The sequence below is a fragment of the Cucurbita moschata genome, unplaced genomic scaffold (genome assembly GCF_002738365.1).
Source record: "Cucurbita moschata cultivar Rifu unplaced genomic scaffold, Cmos_1.0 Cmo_Scf00003, whole genome shotgun sequence".
Classification (NCBI taxonomy): Eukaryota; Viridiplantae; Streptophyta; class Magnoliopsida; order Cucurbitales; family Cucurbitaceae; genus Cucurbita; species Cucurbita moschata.
In genome coordinates, this window is record NW_019268519.1 from 5,991,575 (window position 1) to 6,009,612 (window position 18,038).

At 35.6% G+C, this 18,038-nt stretch overlaps 4 protein-coding genes across 8 annotated transcripts in view; 2 read left to right on the forward strand and 2 right to left on the reverse strand.

Annotated features, from left to right (window-relative positions):
* The first annotated feature begins 130 nt into the window (after nt 1-130).
* On the forward strand, nt 131-4,048 carry LOC111437385 (probable prolyl 4-hydroxylase 7). Its single transcript, XM_023075332.1, has 9 exons — nt 131-249; nt 381-505; nt 595-681; nt 803-860; nt 2,118-2,222; nt 2,500-2,557; nt 2,648-2,823; nt 2,939-2,999; nt 3,621-4,048. Exons 2-9 carry the CDS (start codon nt 396-398, stop codon nt 3,935-3,937), a joined length of 972 nt encoding a protein of 323 aa, XP_022931100.1. The 5' UTR covers nt 131-249; nt 381-395; the 3' UTR covers nt 3,938-4,048.
* Nucleotides 4,049-8,345: 4,297 nt separating this feature from the next.
* Nucleotides 8,346-15,712, reverse strand: LOC111437393. 3 transcript variants are annotated; one of them, XM_023075363.1, is made up of 11 exons: nt 15,658-15,712; nt 15,432-15,558; nt 14,714-14,892; nt 14,559-14,621; nt 14,411-14,430; nt 14,236-14,280; nt 13,580-13,641; nt 13,216-13,346; nt 12,868-12,956; nt 12,483-12,591; nt 8,346-8,667 (listed from the first exon to the last, which is right to left on the reverse strand). In XM_023075363.1, the coding sequence occupies exons 2-11, from the start codon at nt 15,535-15,537 to the stop codon at nt 8,665-8,667; spliced, it is 807 nt and encodes a 268-aa protein (XP_022931131.1). In that variant the 5' UTR covers nt 15,538-15,558; nt 15,658-15,712; the 3' UTR covers nt 8,346-8,664. The 3 variants fall into 3 exon arrangements, with proteins under 3 accessions (XP_022931131.1, XP_022931113.1, XP_022931123.1); XM_023075345.1 differs by lacking the exon at nt 8,346-8,667 and adding an exon at nt 9,363-9,448; XM_023075355.1 differs by lacking the exons at nt 8,346-8,667; nt 15,658-15,712 and adding an exon at nt 9,363-9,448 and having other exon boundaries at nt 15,432-15,575.
* LOC111437353 (type IV inositol polyphosphate 5-phosphatase 7-like) lies at nt 9,359-12,907 on the forward strand. Of its 3 annotated transcripts, none has more exons than XM_023075279.1 (9): nt 9,391-9,499; nt 9,573-9,663; nt 9,755-9,865; nt 9,960-10,568; nt 10,825-11,088; nt 11,569-11,758; nt 11,957-12,044; nt 12,078-12,101; nt 12,502-12,907. In XM_023075279.1, the coding sequence occupies exons 1-7, from the start codon at nt 9,391-9,393 to the stop codon at nt 12,035-12,037; spliced, it is 1,455 nt and encodes a 484-aa protein (XP_022931047.1). In that variant the 3' UTR covers nt 12,038-12,044; nt 12,078-12,101; nt 12,502-12,907. The 3 variants fall into 3 exon arrangements, with proteins under 3 accessions (XP_022931056.1, XP_022931047.1, XP_022931064.1); XM_023075296.1 differs by having other exon boundaries at nt 11,957-12,037; nt 12,072-12,101; XM_023075288.1 differs by lacking the exon at nt 12,502-12,907 and having other exon boundaries at nt 9,359-9,499; nt 12,078-12,215.
* A 1,124-nt stretch (nt 15,713-16,836) lies between the features above and the next one.
* LOC111441064 (putative cyclic nucleotide-gated ion channel 8) overlaps nt 16,837-18,038 on the reverse strand; it is a 5,620-nt gene continuing 4,418 nt past the window's right edge. Inside the window, exons 6-7 of the mRNA XM_023077971.1 lie at nt 17,684-17,920; nt 16,837-17,605 (exon numbers count right to left, since the gene is read on the reverse strand). Of these exons, the coding sequence (XP_022933739.1) occupies nt 16,922-17,605; nt 17,684-17,920 (921 nt within the window). The 3' untranslated portion in view covers nt 16,837-16,921. The remainder of the gene's footprint in view (nt 17,606-17,683; nt 17,921-18,038) is intronic.

The following is an 18,038-nucleotide window of genomic DNA, read 5'->3' on the forward strand; positions in this document are numbered from 1 at the left end:
CCCAAAAAAAAAAAAAAAAAAAAAAAAAAAAAAAAAAAAGCATTATAAGGAAAATTATAAAAATGGATGGGATTTGTTTATGGGAGTTTTAAAAATAGCCATTTATTTGTCATCTTCCCTCAAAAAGGAACTGAGTCCTTCAATGCAAAACAATTTCCCGCTGGAAGAAACTTCAATTTCCATGGTTGTAAGCAGCGGTTTCGGAGCAGATCCTCTTCTGGGCTGCCCATTAATTCTCCTCTTAAATGAGTATGAACCAGAAAATTCGAAGCGATCGCTTTCTCAGTCATCCATTTTCGTTCTTTGATTTGATTTCTCGTTCTTTTCCATTTATTCGTTTATATAATTCGCTTTTTTTCTCTTGAATTTCTGAGTTTCAGAGCTCGAGTTTCGCCATGGATTCTCGATTTTTTCTTGCATTTTCTCTTTGTTTCCTCTGTTCATTCCCTCTATTTGCTCGCTCCGCCAATCGATTGCCGAAATTACTCTTGGACGACACGAAAACGTAATAATACTTCATTGATTTCTCTGTTTTTGTTTATCTCCGTTCATCCGATATTTGAAAATTTCACCTAATTGATATGATTTTCACAGGGAAGATTCTGTTATTAGGATGAAAATGGACGGTTCCTCCATTAAAATCGATCCCACTCGGGTCGTTCAGCTTTCATCGCAACCCAGGTCCGTAACGTTCTTAATTTTTTCTATGAATTTTCCTGATGAAGTCTAGAATCTTGCACATTTTGGGCTATATGTTTCCATTTTTTTCTTTTTTTTTGCTCAATTAGATGAACATATACAGGGCTTTCTTGTACAAGGGATTTCTGTCTGCAGAGGAGTGCCAGCATCTTATCGATTTGGTATGGTGAATTTCTCTTTGTTCATTTTCCTTTTCCTGTTTGGAGGCTGAGAAAAATTGATCCTCGGACTTAATTGTGTATAATTGTGAAATCTCACGTCCATTGTTGTTGTGGAGGAGAATGAAACACTCTTTACAAGAGTTTAGAAACCTCTCCCTAGTCTTTTATAAGAGTGTAGAAACCTCTCCTAAGTAGACGCGTTTTAAAAATCTTGAGGGAAAGTTTGAAAGAGAAAGCTGAAAGATGACAATATCGCTAGCGGTGGGCTTGAGCTGTTACAAATGGTATCAGAGCCAGGCATCGGGTAGTGTGCTAGTGAGGATGTTGGGCTCCGAAGGGGGTAGATTGTGAGATCCCACATCGACTGGAGAGGGGAACGACATCGATTGGAGAGGAGAATGAGTGCCAGTGAGGATGCTGGGCTCTGAAGGGGATGGATTGTGAGATCCCATGTCGGTTGGGGAGGAGAACGAAACATATAAAGAGTGTAGAAACTTCTTCCTAGCAAATGCGTTTTAAAAACCTTGAGGGGAAGTCTGAAAGGGAAAGCTCAAAGAGGACAATATTTGCTAGCGGTTGGCTTGAGCTGTTACAAATGGTATTAGAGCTAGACACCCAGCAATGTGCCAGCATAGATGTTGGGCCTCGAAGGGGGGTGGATTGTGAGATCCTACATCGATTGGAGAGGGGAATGACATTGATTGGAAAGGAGAACGAGTGCCAGCAAGGACACTGGGCTCTGAAGGGTATGGATTGTAATATCCCACGACGGTTGGAGAGTAGAACAAAACATTCTTTATAAGAGGGCAGAAACCTCTTTCTAACATACACGTTTTAAAAACCTTGAGGTAAAGCTCAAAGAGTACAATATCTGCTAACGATGGACTTGAGCTGTTACAAATGGTATTAAAGCCAGACACTTGGTAATGTACCAACAAGGATGTTAGGCCCCGAAGGGGGTGGATTGTGAGATCCCACATCGACCGGAGAGAGAAACGACATCGATTGGAGAGGAGAACGAGTGTAGGCAAGGACGTTGGGTCCTGAAGGGGGATGGATTGTGAGATCCCACATCGGTTGGGGAGGAGAACGAAGCATTTTTTATAAGAGTGAGCGAACGCGTTTTAAAAACCTTAAGGGGAAGCCCAAGGAGAACAATATCTGCTAGCACTGGACTTGGACTGATACAATAACTGTCATATACTTTTTGTACACTGGACTTAGACTGATACAATAACTGTCGTATACTTTTTGTAGGCGAAGGATTACCTAGAGCAATCATTGGTGGTCGATGACATTACGGGTGCAAGTCGTTCGAGTACTGACCGGACGAGTACCGGCATGTTTCTTTATAAGGCTCAGGTATTTGACCTCAGTATTAACAAAATATCTGCCAGTTTCTGCAGTTTAGATTCCCTTTTCCAATACTGTTCTCAAATGGGCTTCATAAAATTCATGAAAATTTGATTTAGTGTTCATCTAGATTGGCCTAAGTTTGATGTGGTCTACTATAAAGACTATCAGTAAGAACAGATTGTTCAAATTTATGCATTAAAGAAGAACAAGGACGGCCTTGACACAGATATAATACTACAAGTGTGGCATAGTTGCTAACATTGAGTCCCCTTCCCCTCCCCAGGATGACATAGTTGCTGGCATTGAGGCCAAGATTGCTGCATGGACGTTCCTTCCCGTCGGTAAACGACTTATAGATCTTTCGATGTTGTATCATTTATTTATTTACAGAATGAGGCTCGTAAAATCTCGAAATTGCTCTTTCGGATCAGATAATGGGGAGCCTATACAAATACTAAGGTATGAAAATGGTCAGCAATATGTACCACATTTTGATTTTTTTCAAGATCCAGTTAATGTAGCTGCTGGTGGTCATCGGATAGCCACAGTCTTGATGTATTTGTCCAATGTTGAAAGGGGTGGAGAAACTGTCTTTCCCGATTCTCCGGTATTACTTTCTCCGAACGCTAACTGCTCTCGTTCGGACCTTTTTGTAATTCGTTTCGAGTTGAAGTTTGGAACTTGTTTATGAATTGTTGCAATTTATAATTTCCCTTTGACAGGCTAAAGTATTCGAGGAGGAGAACAAGGATTTGTTCGATTGCTCTACGACCGGTTATGGAGGTATTGAGTTTTTTTCTTCAAAAATATGTTATCACGGCTAAGTTAAGAGCATGATTCTGATACCATGTTAGGACAGCCCAAGCCCACTGCTAACAAATATTGTCCTCTTTGAGCTTTCCCTTTCAGACTTTCGGTCAAGGTTTTTAAAATGTGTTTGCTAGGGATAGGTTTCCACCTCCTTATAAATAATGATTCGTTCCTCTCTTAAACCAAAGGGCAAAATCCCTGGATTTGGTGGATCTTACCGTCCACCCCCTTTGTAGCCCAGCGTCCTCGCTGTCACTCGTTCTTCTTTCTAATCGACGTGGGATCTCACATGTTCTCTATATCATGGAATTCAATTCTAGTTTCTTTTTTGTTAAAATCGGGCAATGACGACTTGGAGATCTGTTTATTGGTAAACTTTTACTTTGAAACAAAAAGCCAGCTAAGAAACAAGTAGATATTGTCCTCTTTGGGTTTCCACACTCTTATAAAGAATGTTTCGTTCTGCTCCCCAACCGATCTGGAATCTCACAAAAAAAAATCATCTTCTTAACTTCTCGTCATCTTCATCTTTCTTTTGCTCGTTGCATCACATTTTGTCTTCAAAAGAGAGTGTTTATTTGTTTATGGCTGCAGTTAAGCCAAAGAAGGGCGACGCTCTACTATTCTTCAGTCTCCATCCAAACGTGACGACAGACCCGACGAGCTATCACGGGAGCTGCCCAGTGATAGAGGGGGAGAAGTGGTCTGCAACAAAATGGATTCACATGCTACCAGTAGATGAGATTTGGAGGAATCCAGATTGTGTGGATGAGAATGAGCACTGTAGTGCATGGGCCAAAGCAGGTGAATGTGAAAAGAACCCTGGTTATATGGTGGGTTCTTCCTTGGGTTCTAAGGAAGAACTTGGATATTGTAGGCTTAGTTGCAAAGCCTGCTCTCCTCCCTCATAAACAAATGCTCACATGCCTCCTTATTTATACACAAATTTGAGGTTAGAGTTCTTTCTTTCTTACACGCACACATGTAAATGACATTGACAACTTTCATTTGATATATATATATATATATACACACATGTACGTGGATTGAAATCGAATATATAATCCAGGTACTCTTTCTTTTGAATTGTTTATGAACTGATTAGGTAGGCTTGTTAACGGCTCTTAGCCTAACTATGGACTAGGATACGCTCACTCTATAAAAAACTAGTGAAAAAGAGAGGAACGTGAATAAAGTATCATGGTGTACGCATTCGTTTACATGCTAGAGAAGTAATCCATGATCGTATGAAATGTAACATGCATGAGGTTACACGCACCTGTAACCTGTAGACGCTCCAATAGTAAGTTCATTTAAGTTCATTTGAGCTCTTTAAGTCAGAGTTCGAATACGTGGTTTTCTCACAATGATGTGAAGAATTACGAGATCACGAAGCTTAAAAAAAAGCATTTTCATTGTTGTGAAGAGTTAAATTATTACAATTTTAGTAGTTGAAGTCCACATGAATAATTGTATAACGTTATTTAATTTATTTATAGGATGTGAAAATTGTTTAGTTGTTGGTTGATTGGTCATAGTGAATTGGTAGGGTTAGATGGATGAGTGGAGGAGTCGGTTGAATGTAGAGTACACATTCAACCTTTCATATTCCAGTCCAATTAATTACTTTTAACTGTGATGTTCCACGATGTTCTACGTTAGTTGAGGAGGAGAACGAAATACCCTTTATAAAGTGTGGAAATCTCTTCTTAGTAGATGCAAGTCTCCAGGAGAAGTCCGAAAGGAAAAACTCAAAAAAGAAAATATTTGCTAGCGGATTTGAGTCGTTACACCAACATAATTACTCCCATCACTAATGATTTCAATCCAAGCTCGTTTTTTTCGTGTTAACTTTTTATATTAAAATCATTGCTCTTATTCTTAGTCGATAGTATATGTTCGACTTAACTATGACGGAATTTTAGTCTGTTCGGAAATAAGGAGCTACAAAGCATTCGAGGCAAAATTACAAATTTACCCCTAAGAGGGAGAGAGAATTAATACTTATTTTTAAGAACATAAAACAATTTAAAATATGGGTTTTATGTATGGTTTAAATGAAATGAGTGTGAAAGAAATAAATAGAAGAAGTAGACATTTGGAGACACATTTTAAGTCACTATTGGGTGATTATGAAACCAAACCATACATTATTTTACAAATGTACGGATTATACTTCCCAACCAAACAACCCCTCTTCCATATATATATATACATGTATGTATGTATATATATATACATGTATGTATGTATATATATATACATGTATGTATGTATATATATATACATGTATGTATGTATATATATATATGTATGTATATATATATATGTATGTATGAATATTAGTCCCTACAAAGTGTACATCGTTTGGGTTGAATTTTTTTTTTTTTTTTTTTGAAGAAATTCCAAATTTTTAACCCATCCGCTTATAATTCATAATCCAACTTAACTCTCTATTTTAAAGTTGGATTAGGTTAGGTTCTCAGATTTTTATTATTATTATTTAAAAAAAAATCTTGCTTATCCAAAATACATGGTTACATTAATACTAAAATTTTATAAAATTTAAATATTAAACATTTACAAATTACAACATATTATTAATATCAATTACAAACGTTAAAAATCTTAATCTTTTTAAAATTCGGATTTTATTGGATTGAAACCTTAGGGTTGGTCAGATTTACCCGACCATACAAATGTCACATGGCAATTCAAACAAAATTTTCAAGAAAAGAATTTAAGTTGAATTGGAGCCGTCTGAATTGGTCGGATTATCTAATCATATAAACACCCCTATCTATATGTAATAAATTTGGTCTTTCATGTTTAAATAATTATAAAAATTTATATATATATATGTTCAATAAATTATAGATTACAAAACATATGCATAATACGTTTGAAAAAAGATCCGTGTATAAATTATCCCATACGAAAAAAATAGAATTTTTTTATTGAAGTCGAGACCTCCAAATTTAAATTATTTTATGCGAACTAGGTTTAGCTAGTTTAAATTATTTGATGTTAAATTAATTTTAACTCGTTTAAATAATTTTATGATAAAATATTAGGTAACCCATAGTATTAAATTATTTGATGCTAAATTAATTTTAGCTAGTTTAAATTATTTTATGATAAAATATTAAGTAACACAATTATTATAGTAGAATTATAATTTATCTACGACTCCTTAAATAGAATTAAAATTTAAGGGGTTGTACTAGCTTTGCCCTAGACCATGGCTTTACTATCGACATAATTGGAAGAGTTGTCTTATCTATGATGACATGTGCCCAATGCGATGCCGTGTCGTATATTTAATATGTTTGTTATTTTTTATAATACGATATGTTTCAATGATATGATATGGTTTGTTATAAGATATGACCAGTAACATTAAAATACAAATGCATGACGTATTATGCTTCGATGAATTATGATATGCTATGCTATGAAACGTCATGATATACTATGACATGATTACGTTGACCATAACATGTATGACATGCGATGAAATGTTTTGAGACGAGGAGATTTATGACCTACAGCCCTAAGACATGTTTTAAAATTTATGTTATGAATTAAATGAAATTGAAAAAAAGGGTTATCTTGCTTGATTTATTTACAATAAAAAAATTTAAGTGCATGAGAATACTTCCCCTTATGATAAATACGGACATGTACGTTATGCAAGGGGAAATGATCATCATGTTTATCATGATGCTACAATGGTTGTTATTCCTTTTAGGTGTTTGGCAACAACACCAGAGACGCTAGCTAGATCAGCAAGAGGCTTAGGGAGTGTGTGAACCGCCTGGTGGATCCATATTCGTATGTGTGGGCCATGTGTAGAATAGTAAATACACATCCAATGACCCAGACTGGAAAGCCGCTTGAGAGAATACGATTTTAAATGATAATCTCATTCATGTTATGTGTGGTTTCATTGCCTAACATAACCTCAAGCCTTGTGTTGCTCTTATATTTTAGGTAAAGATGAGGCACCCCTGCACGTTGACGGCGACGTCGCATTAAAAACCATGGAACGTACGTAGGATAATTGCATTTATTTTGTAAATCTTATGTTAGTGTAGGGTATTGTTCTTCTTACTATCTTCCTTTCGTTTATTTTGAGTTTGGGTTGAATATTTCTCTGGCTTTATTTTAAGATTTTTATACAAACATGTAAATCCATAACATCGTTTTATGAAATGATTTCAAATGAATCTTTTTGCAAATTATATTAGGTATTTAATAGATACTCTATTTTAGCAGAAAATTAGGTTCCCCTTACCTAAATGTGAAGAATCATAACTTTTTGTAACAATAGTGAGTGATTATTTAAGAACCTACTTCGCCAAATTCATCCATCCCCAATAGGGTCAATATTTGTTCTAAATTTTCAAACTTAATCAAATTTGTGTTTAGCTAAAAAGAGCACAACTTTTTAATAGTAATAAATGACCCGTGTTATTGATTAAGACTAAAAATTCAGATCTTTTCTTTTTTTTTTTTTTTTTTTGCTAGGTTTTTGTTCACAGAATTATAATTTTTTTGAAAAAAAGTCCGCACATGCATTTAATAGATTATCAAACAAAGAATATGACAGTAAATTGAATATATAAATAAAATAAAAATTGAATAGAAAGTAAAAATTATATATAACTCATTTTTGAAAGTGAGATAATGACATTTATAGTTAGTAAAAATTAATTGATTAAAGTGGAGTATTGGCAATAAAGTATGTCTACTTTTTTTTTTCTTCTTGAAGTTTGAACGGTTAGGTAACTAAATAATAATGATAAAGTAAATGAATGTAGTGTTAATTAAATGAACTTTTATGATTTATTTATTGTAATTTTGATGTTTATTTGGTTATTTTAATTTTTTATGCACTCATTTATTTTATTTTATTATGTTGAAATCAGCCTTCCAGGGAAAAGGAGAATTTAGGGAAACTATGGTAAAACTGAGAGCAAGTGAATAAAAATAGAAGAAATTTAGTGAGAAAAGTCAAGCTCAGGTAATAGTGTTAAAAGCTCGAGGTAATTTCCTATAAATATATATATATATATATGTTCTTGCCCTCCTTCTCGATGAAACATTTGATTCAGACTATTAAAATTGATAGATACATATCCTTAATTTACGAGTTTGATAAATAAATTTCACCAACTATGTAAACTTAGGGCTTTTAAGATAATTTATTTGATACCAAAATTCAAGCTTTTCAGATCCACATATCCAAACAAAATTACCTATTATCTAATCAACATTATATCATCTAAACTAAATCACAAACATAAACTAAATATATGTTAGATAATCAAACATAAACTACTCGACCGACATACCTCAAATCACACTATGACTACAAAAGTTGGAGGTATTTAGTTTAAGCATACTATTTAGAAATCTTTCATCTTATAGATTCTATAAACTAATTTCTAAAATATGTGTCAATTGTAACATAAATTTGCAACATTTATTATCCTGAAAAAATGAGGCCTAAAACTACACAAAACTCGAGTTTTTCTAGTTTTCAACTTCGCTAACTACATAAACTTGTACGATTGAAATGCTCGTAAGGAAATCCCAGAGTGAGATGGAATCTTCCAAGAGAGATGTGCGAGCATTACTGTGAGAAGCAAAAAGATGTTGCGATTAGAGAGATGAAAGAAAAAGGGAATCAATAAAAGAAGAAAGAAGAGTGATTGACATTGGTACACATGATAAGCAGTACACAAAAATAAAAATTGTCACGTTATTAAAAAGAGAAAATAATTCACAAGACAGACGTGACTCCCACTACCAAACAGAACAGCTGCCAATTTAATCAAAATCCTTCTTCTTCTAATATTGCATCATAACACATTGTGAGGTTTATGTCTCTTTAAGGTTCCTTTCACTACTCGCTGTCTTCCCCTCCTCAACTACACCCCATCAAATATACTGCTCTCTACAAAGACTTCACCCAAATAAAAAAATCAGGCGAATTTCTCTCTCCTATCCACCTTTGACTTCTCTCTCTCTCTCTCTCTAGGAGTTGCCGCCTGCAGTTTCTTTGTTGAACCCCAATTGGGTTCTCCTTTTTCAAGTCTATCTTTCTAATTTCTCTCTCTACTGGAAAGAATTGGGTGGTAAGTATGAAGGTTTGTGAAGAATTATTGCTCACCATTGAAGTTTAGAAGAAGAAGTGGTCAAAGTCAAGAGAAAAAGGGAAATAAATTATTGTTACCAAAAAGCTTTGAGAATTAGGCAGTATGGATCAGAGTATTAATGTTTGGGATACCAGCTCATACGAATTTAAACAATACCATCAATTTTCTTCTTTTTGTTCTTTTTCTTCTTCTTCAAAGTAATGGAGAGGGAGAGCCATGAGTCCAAATCCAGTAGGTTCCGCAAGTACTGGTTCACTCCTGCAAAACACCAGAGAGCTGACCCATGTTGTCCCAACAATGAAATTTCAGGTTCATTTTGTAAATATTTATTGATTTAATTCAGTTAATGTCCATTTTGAGGCTTACTGAGGGTTTGTTACAGATGGAGATGATTATGAAAGTGAAACCTTTCTGAAGGATGTCCTCTCTCAGTCGGTCGATATGGGTCCATGCAAATTAACCAATGAATTAAGGTGGCCAAGGAAATAAAGAATTTGAGTCATAGTTTCTCTGTGATCGTTTTTTTTTTCTTGATTCTGAATAAATTTTCCTCAAATGAATCAGAATCTTTGTGGGTACTTGGAATGTAGCCGGAAGATCACCGGTCGGAAGCTTAGCCGTCGATTTAGACGATTGGCTCAACCTCAAAGATGCAGCAGATATATACGTTCTCGGGTATGTTTATAGATCCAGAAAAAACAGAACTCTTTTTCAACAGTTTAGGCTCTAAATTTCAATTGCTTTGTTTTCCTCGGTTTTTGGAGGGAAGATTTCAAGAGATTGTACCATTGAAAACAAGGACAGTGGTCGGAGCAGAGGACAAATCCAAAGCAACAAACTGGAATTTACTGATCGGGAAAATTCTAAACGACAAATACGGATGTCCATGGCTAACGCCAATGTTGATGAACACAGGCACCGGCGACGAGGACTACACAAGAAACCCCAAAAAACCGATAAGTTTCGCCGGAGATCAAACGCCGATCAAATTCCCAGCGAGAATTCCGGCGAACCAGCTTTTCGGCGGGAGCAGATATGTTTTGTTGGCAAGCAAGAAGATGGTGGGAGTGTTTACAAGCGTATGGATAAGGAGAGATTTGCTGAGGAAATATTACATTTCGAATGTCAAAGTTTGTTCAGTGGCCTGTGGAATAATGGGTTATTTGGGTAATAAAGGGTCGGTTTCGGTAAGTATGTCAATTGAAGGGACAAGTTTTTGCTTTGTGGCGGCACACTTGGCTTCCGGAGAGAAAAGGGGGGACGAGCGGCGGAGGAACCACCAGGTGTCGGAGATATTCCGGCGGACTTTTTTTGCCAGAACGCCTAAAGATGATGGGTATCCAAATCCAAATCCTCCTCTCACGATCTTAGGACATGAGTAAGTGGGTGTTTTTAATTTTTTTTTGTCGTCGCTATTAATTGAATAAGGCCAATGCTACACAGTGTTGGTATAGAGATTAAATTCTGATATTGTTGATTAATTTTGTAGGATAAATTTTATAGAAAGCATTAACTTTTAAAAGGATAGTTTGCATACAAAAGGTCAAATATTTGGATGGCATATGGGGAGGAATAGTGCTATGATGTGAAGTGGTAAAATTAACGCAAATTTGGATGTGTGTGCTGTGGAACAGTCAAATATTTTGGTTTGGGGATCTGAACTATAGGCTGTATTTAGAGGACAATTTTGCGAGGCAACTGATAAAGAAGCAAGACTGGAAAGCATTGCAAGGATTTGATCAGCTACGGAAAGAACAAGAAGCTGGTGGAGTGTTTCAGGGCTGGAGAGAAGGAAACATAGAGTTTGCACCTACTTACAAGTATTCTTCATCTAATTGCAATCGCTATTCAGGTGGTCCTCTAAGAAGAACAGGAGAGAAGCAAAGAACTCCAGCATGGTATACACTATTTCATCCTAACACAATTTACTCTGTTTCGTTCTCTCGCTCTCTCTCTCTCTCTCTAAAACATAATCAAGTTCTAGGGTACAGATTCCTATAGTTAGAGGGTCCATGAAGTCCTTCAGTTTTCAATTAATTTCCTAGATATTGGAAACAAACAGAGTGAGAGCTTAAAAAAATGCAAGTAATCAATCTCTCTCTTTCTATAACCTTGATGAAATGAAATCATAGATTAGAGGGTCCTAAAGTGGAGGGGGGACCGGTCCATGTTAGGATTAATTCTAAGAGAAAGAGAGAGAGAGAGGCCTTCATGTCCAATGCGTTCTTTAAGCTCTCTCTCTCTCTCTCTCTCCCTCTCTCTAGAATCTTGATGAAGTCCTAGAGTTTTGGATTAATTTGCAAGAAATGGAACGAAAAGCTGCAAGAGAGAGAGAGAGGTTAAGGAATGAAAATGACTAAATTTATGCAACTATGCAGGTGTGACAGAATTCTATGGTATGGAAAAGGAGTGAGGCAGCTCTCCTATTTCAGAAGTGAGAGTAAGTTTTCTGATCACAGGCCAGTCTCTGCCCAATTTTTAGCACAGATTGAGCTGCTGGAATCTACAAATCCAAGGGTTATTGCCCTCAGCAAGTTTCTTCCCTCCATACCGCTTTCCAAACAGATGGTAAATTCTCATCAGCAAACATTTCAAGGCCACTTTTTTTCCCTTGGTTTTTTGCTTTAATTTATAAATTAAAACAGAATGCTAGAAATAAAACCATTATCAAACAGATCTTGAATGGTAGAATCAATTTCAATTTTCAGACTAGAAACTAAGGGAGGTTTGTAGTTCTGATCTTCCAAACTAACCTTGATGATGCAGGTGAAGGGGGAAACTACAGTAGAAGCAAAATCTACCTTGGCAGCATTGATGGTAAAGGATAGAGAAGAATCATCACTATGAGTGCAAAATTCATGGGAAGAATCATCACTATGAGTGCAAAATCCATGGGACAAATGAAGGCTGGGTATGTAGAAATGAAGAAGTGACTTGAATTGCCTTGGTATCTTTCAAGTTCGGTTCAATTCTTTTATTAAAAAAATTCTACACCGTTCATCTGGGTTTCCATTGATTTTGTGAATATAAGAGTAGAGAAAATTAGACAAGAACAAAAGAAAGCGATGCAAAATATTTTGACATACTGAGAAATTAGAATGGCGAGGATCTAATAAGTTTTCTCTGAAGTTTACCTGTCGGTTTTATTTATCATGCTAATATGCAAAATCGACAACTACACTATTTATCATGCCAATAAGCAGAAATCAGCAGATGCACGCAAGGCATATCTAAGATGCTACACTAAAAAACATTTTTTGCTTCTTAAAAAAGTTCAAATGGCCTCATTTACCTGAGGAATGTTGTCCCAGGCCTCCGAATTGTCATGGAAACATTGAGGGCATATACAACTATTCAGCAATGTCTCGCTGAGACGATTATATGACCCTTCCGATCCAGAAGTGAGCTAATGGATGGTCAAAGAAACAAAATCACCCGAAAGTGTCCAAAGTTGGCGAAAAGATTGTTTATAGATATATTCAGAGTTAAAGACAAAATTATCTATCCATTGACTTTGACTCAAAAGCATTGCTTGGTATACTGGAAGATTCCAGATCAAGCCTTTCCAAAGTCAGTATAACAGAAGAGATTTAGCACTACGAATGTTAGTAGGGAAGTTTCAGAAATTAAAATAATCAGTTAAGTCGAAAGTGTAGTAGTTTATTTGTAAAGGATATCTAGTCAAATCTCCCGATTTTGTTGTTCCTTTCTGCATCATCGCCATCGCAGCCTTCCTTTTCTCTAGATTAATCGACATTTGCCGATTCTGCAAATTCAATTATTCCAAATTATCATTTAAGAATATAGTTTCACTGAAAGAAAGAGAGAGAAGATGAATTTAAATTAAGGCAGGATGTATGGAAACCTGTTGAAAATGTCATTTTTCCTATTGATTTACAACTTCCATTTTCTTTTCTTGATTTTGATTGATGGCCCATTTGTTTACAACAAAATTTAAAGCATAGTACACGGGAAATAAAAGTAGGTAGGTTTCTTCCTAATATTTGGAAGCACTGTTTTTTTACCTGATTTTTCATTTGTTCTTTTAATAGGTAGGCATCGTCTTCATTGGTTATTTGAGTTATTACTTTGATAAGCCTGTCCTCAACAGACTCAGAAGTTTTCGTATCATCTCCCGCCAGTTCATGGGATTCTTCTGCAAGGAGTCCAAGGCATTCAATTTTGCATAAACAGAAGCCTCGTATTTTAAATATATTCGAGGTAGAATGTAATTTGAAACAAACAAAGAATATGGATCGAGAAGTTGCTCACAATCACGACATAATCTCAGGTGTCATTTTCAGCAATTAAAACAAGATGGAATTGACTATAACAAAATGCAAAAAAGGGAAGATTATCATAACGCTGGAACAGAAACCATTGACTCACCTGTAGCATCTCCATCAGGAACTATACCAGTTTTCTTTATGTCCAGTTGATATTGAAATTTCCTGTGTTTCATTAAGAAAGTTAATGGAATATAGCCTTACAATATTACTAATTGCGCACCGTTTACATATTTAAGAACAAATTGTTCTAATATTTACAAGAGACAAAATCTATGTCCATTACTGTAAGAAATTTGTCATGCTAGAGCTTTCAATAAGGGAGGCGAAATCTTAAGAATAGACATTTATTTGGCCCTTTGAGATAAAACGTATTCTTAAAAACAGAAATAATAACTTGTAACGAGTAACAGCTTTATTACAGAAAGAAGCATTATAACGACAGGCACTTGAACATTATTTTACCCAAATACTGGGGTCAACAGTGATGATAATAGTGCCTTTAAGGTTAAGAGTATCGGACTCGACAGCTACAGAGATTAAGAAATGAAAGAAAATAAAAAATGAAGAAGAAACGAATTTAGAAGTAGAATGTGCTACATTTAGCTTTCAGAATTTAACAACTTTAATAATAACAACAGAACTATTTTGAGAGCAGTTTCCAAACAGGTCCTAGTTAAAAATTATCAAGCCCAAAGGGAAGCATATGTACAGGCATGCATAGTGCAAGTTGCTTGCATTAAAATACAGAAGACGGACCTGATTTTTTCATCAAGCTCTGACATGTGATCGAGAAACTGGTTCCTGCATGGTCAATAAGATCTCATCACTTTCACTGTGTTCTTAAGCCATTGAATTATATACTTCTGTAAAATAGATGAATTTCATACTATTCTAATATGCTGTAAATCACAAAAGAGAGACGATTTTCAACCTTGCGGCTCCTCCTTCACACTTTTATGATCGAACGACCGTATTCCAGATCCCAGTATGTTTTTTAAGCGAATAAAGAGAATGTGAGAATAGAAATGTAAGGCAGATTCAATATAACAAATACAGAACTCTAAGTATCATCTTAGCACCTTAAGAGAGTCTAACTCAGACCCAACAGATGCAATTTCACCTTGTAGCACAGAAATCCTCGTCTGGAGTCGATAAATTAGATTTAAGAAGGAAAAAGATCAATTAATGGTGACACAACTGTAGAGTGAAATGTAAGAGAAATAGAAAATAAAACCTCGAGAGTCTTAATTGAAGTTTCATTCAGAGACAATTCGACTTCACAGCCTTTAAGCTCCTGTTCAGTGGTTTCTTTGGTTTCTTTGGTTTGCTTGACGTTTTCAAGGTCAGCATTGGCCGCTTCAAGCTCAGATCGAAGTTCTTCCATTCTCTTCCTCAAAACAACGACGCTTTTCTCTACTTGATGATCAAAATAAGAAGAAGATTCCTTCAAACTTCGTAATAAAACGAAGGAATTAAGACATTGAATCTTAGATTCATCAAACTTCATGAGAAATTCTGGTATGCAGTTCTTATCAAAATACATTCTGCTATAATTGCGAATACCAAATCAGACGATCGAATAGAGCAATAATTTCTTGCATTTTGATTAGAACATTTTCAAGGGATAGAACATTGTTCTTGTATATAAATACCTCCTTATCAACCAAAATCCTGCTAGAATAGCCAATACTCAATCAGACAATTACCTTTCCGAAACAATTCTGAGCAAATACAGTACAAAAAAAAAAAAAAAAAAGCTAGCATTATACTTCTTAACACAGTTCTTGCATAGAAAAACCTCCATATCAACATAAAATCTGCCACAATCGCGAAAATTGAACCAGACGATTACCTTTCTGAAACAAATCTGATCGTAATACAGTAAAAGAAGTGCTAGCAATCCGATCAGAACATTTTCTAGGGAATTAACATTAAGTGTTACATAGAAATACCTCCTTGCATTTTTTCAGCCGCGTATTCGTTAATTAGCGAGAGAAAAAGCTTTTGATTTTCAGTTAGCGTCAAGAAGGTTGGTTTCTTGGCTCGCTCTTTACTCATTTTTCCTGCTGTGTATGGAGCCTTGAGAAAATCGATATCAACAGTATCTAAGAAACACAGAGAAGAAAATGGAGAAACAGAAAGGAACTGAATCAAAATGGAAGAGAAAACCGTCTGCACCTCAAAATCACCGCTTTGTTACGTAAAGAAAACTAACCAAGAACACGAGTCCACTAAAGATATAACTAATTCAAATATTCTAAATATATATGTTTTTCTCTTAAAAAAAAAACATATCAATATTAGTACTTAAAATGTTTTTTTTTAAATAAATCTTGATTTTAGTATTAAAAAAGTAAAAATTAAAAATTAAAAAAAAAAAAGAAACATTTTTTATCAAATTAAATTTTAGTCCCTATACATAAATTTCTAGCAACTTAATTTATAATTTCATCAAAATTAATATATTGTATAATCTCATTATTATGAACTAAAATATAATTAAATTAAATCAATGAGGACTAAATTATAACAAAAGTAAAAATGAAGGACTAAATTGTTATAATCTAAAATTTATGCACTATATATATATATAATTATATATAATGAAGTTATACTTATGTATTATGCATCAAAGTTCGAGCACTTATTGTAACACATTGCAAAAGTGTCGAAATATCTTAGAGCTATGCTAACCTATTATGTGTTGGGAGAAAACATTTATCTCTGTTGTGCGCCGAAAGTGGAACAAATATACTCACAACACCAATGAACGGAATTACACAAAGAGACACTAAGATATTTACGTGGTTTGGAGAGAAGAAGTTTCTCTACATCCACGGGTCGCAACCAATCACTAATAAACAAAGTGTTACAAGTGAATACCTCATTATCATACTATAAAGACTCACCAATATGTCACTCAAGAAATACAATGGGACACACAAAACTCTCCTAAATCCCGATGTCAAATTTCGATGTTATCAACCTCCTAGATAAGTCCATTATATAGGGACATCATCAAACGTTATGGAATTAAATAAGATTAATATTAAAATAGTTATAAAATTAATAACCAAATTAATAATATTCTAATTTAATCAACCTTTACAGATTGACGACAGTTAATGACTAAATTAAATAAAAAAAATTATGACAATTTAGGTCTACAATTTTTTATAACCCAATCTTAATTTCTTAAAGATAACTTCTCCAAACATACATACACTAACTTATTTGTCCAACGCCTTCTATCATTGGGACGATGTTTTGGATCATTTTGCTTGATTTATTTGACGTTTTTTTGTATCGAAATTTGTCCAATGATAGTAATAGTTTTAGAAAAAGAAACTTAAAAAGAGTTTTTATCTCAATGGTTAAAAATTGGGTTCAGATTCTCACAGAGGACAACAATAATTTCTGAAATCTGTTGTTTGTGTTTACTTTACTCTCCTTTATACACAGAAAAATCAGGCTCTGCAGGCTTCTGCAAGTTAATCAAGGTCCTCCCACTCAAATTCCTCATCCGATGCCCTCTAAGCGCATTCGCTGCAAATCTCGACGCCAAAATCGTCGCCCCAAGCCTCGTCGACGCATACGCCGCCGCAGCCGCCGCTGCATCCTCCTCTTCCTCCTCCTTCCGCCGCAGCTCCGCTATCTTCCTTTTCAAATACCGACGCCACGCCGCTTGTATAAAACAAGACGCCCATGTGCGCCACTGCTGCGAGTAGAATCTGAACGTGTGTTGGACCTGCCGACTGTGCAGACGTCGGAACTGGCTGGCCACGAACTTGAGCTCTTCCGCCTCCAAGGCGAAGGCTTCAACCTCGGTGAGGGCATGAACAGTGCGAGTGGAGGATGGGAGATTGGCGCCGGACTTGGGGTCCAGAGCCCATGTCAGAAGCTCCTCACCGCAGAAGTCGCCTTCTTTCAAAACGCCACGGTTGAAAAAGCCACTCCGACCGCCGTCGGTGGTGACGCTCTCGAGGCGGCCACGGATTATGAATAGCATTTCGTCAACTGGGTCGCCTTCTCTGACTATGTATGTGTTCTGTGTGTATAGTGTTGGCTTTAGCCTCTCGCATATTGCATCTAGAAGCCGTTCGTCCATGTTCGCAAACAAAGGGACCTATTTGCAGTGTCCACTCACATTCAAATTTTAATGTCTCTTCTCTTCAAACCAAATTTAGAAAGAAGAATTACATACCCTTCTAACCAAATTGAGACAGAGATGGCGTTTAATGTCTCTCCTAAGGTCCTTTGGAAGACTTTGAACCAAGCTCTCTTCATCCACTCCTCTAGTTTCAAGCCATTTGTATTGATCATAGCGCCTAACTTTTTCTCTCAAGTCCGGGGGAAGCAACCGATGGTGCATCCACTGCTCCGAGTCTCGCCTTTTGATGCGCATCTCCTCAAGGCGAACGGTTAGAGATTGAAGGTACGTCTGTTGAAAGACAAAATTAATAACTATTTTGGACATTCTATGTGACTTTGTTTAGAACAGTGAAAATTAGCTAATTTTGAGCTCATCATACTTTTTTTTTTTTTTTTTTTTTTTAAAT

Excerpts from the sequence above, each read along its gene's own strand:
- LOC111437385 (XM_023075332.1), top strand. The coding sequence starts at position 396 with ATGGATTCTCGATTTTTTCTTGCATTTTCTCTTTGTTTCCTCTGTTCA. Across the intron at positions 861-2,117 it reads GCCAGCATCTTATCGATTTG|GCGAAGGATTACCTAGAGCA; the intron begins GTATGGTGAATT and ends TACTTTTTGTAG. Across the intron at positions 3,000-3,620 it reads CTCTACGACCGGTTATGGAG|TTAAGCCAAAGAAGGGCGAC; the intron begins GTATTGAGTTTT and ends TTATGGCTGCAG.
- LOC111437393 (XM_023075345.1), bottom strand. The coding sequence starts at position 15,537 with ATGAGTAAAGAGCGAGCCAAGAAACCAACCTTCTTGACGCTAACTGAA. Across the intron at positions 12,957-13,215 it reads AAGAACAAATGAAAAATCAG|AATCGGCAAATGTCGATTAA; the intron begins GTAAAAAAACAG and ends TTGAATTTGCAG. Across the intron at positions 12,592-12,867 it reads AAATCGGGAGATTTGACTAG|TTCTGGATCGGAAGGGTCAT; the intron begins ATATCCTTTACA and ends CCATTAGCTCAC.
- LOC111437353 (XM_023075288.1), top strand. The coding sequence starts at position 9,391 with ATGGAGAGGGAGAGCCATGAGTCCAAATCCAGTAGGTTCCGCAAGTAC. Across the intron at positions 9,664-9,754 it reads AAATTAACCAATGAATTAAG|AATCTTTGTGGGTACTTGGA; the intron begins GTGGCCAAGGAA and ends CAAATGAATCAG. Across the intron at positions 11,089-11,568 it reads AAGCAAAGAACTCCAGCATG|GTGTGACAGAATTCTATGGT; the intron begins GTATACACTATT and ends GCAACTATGCAG.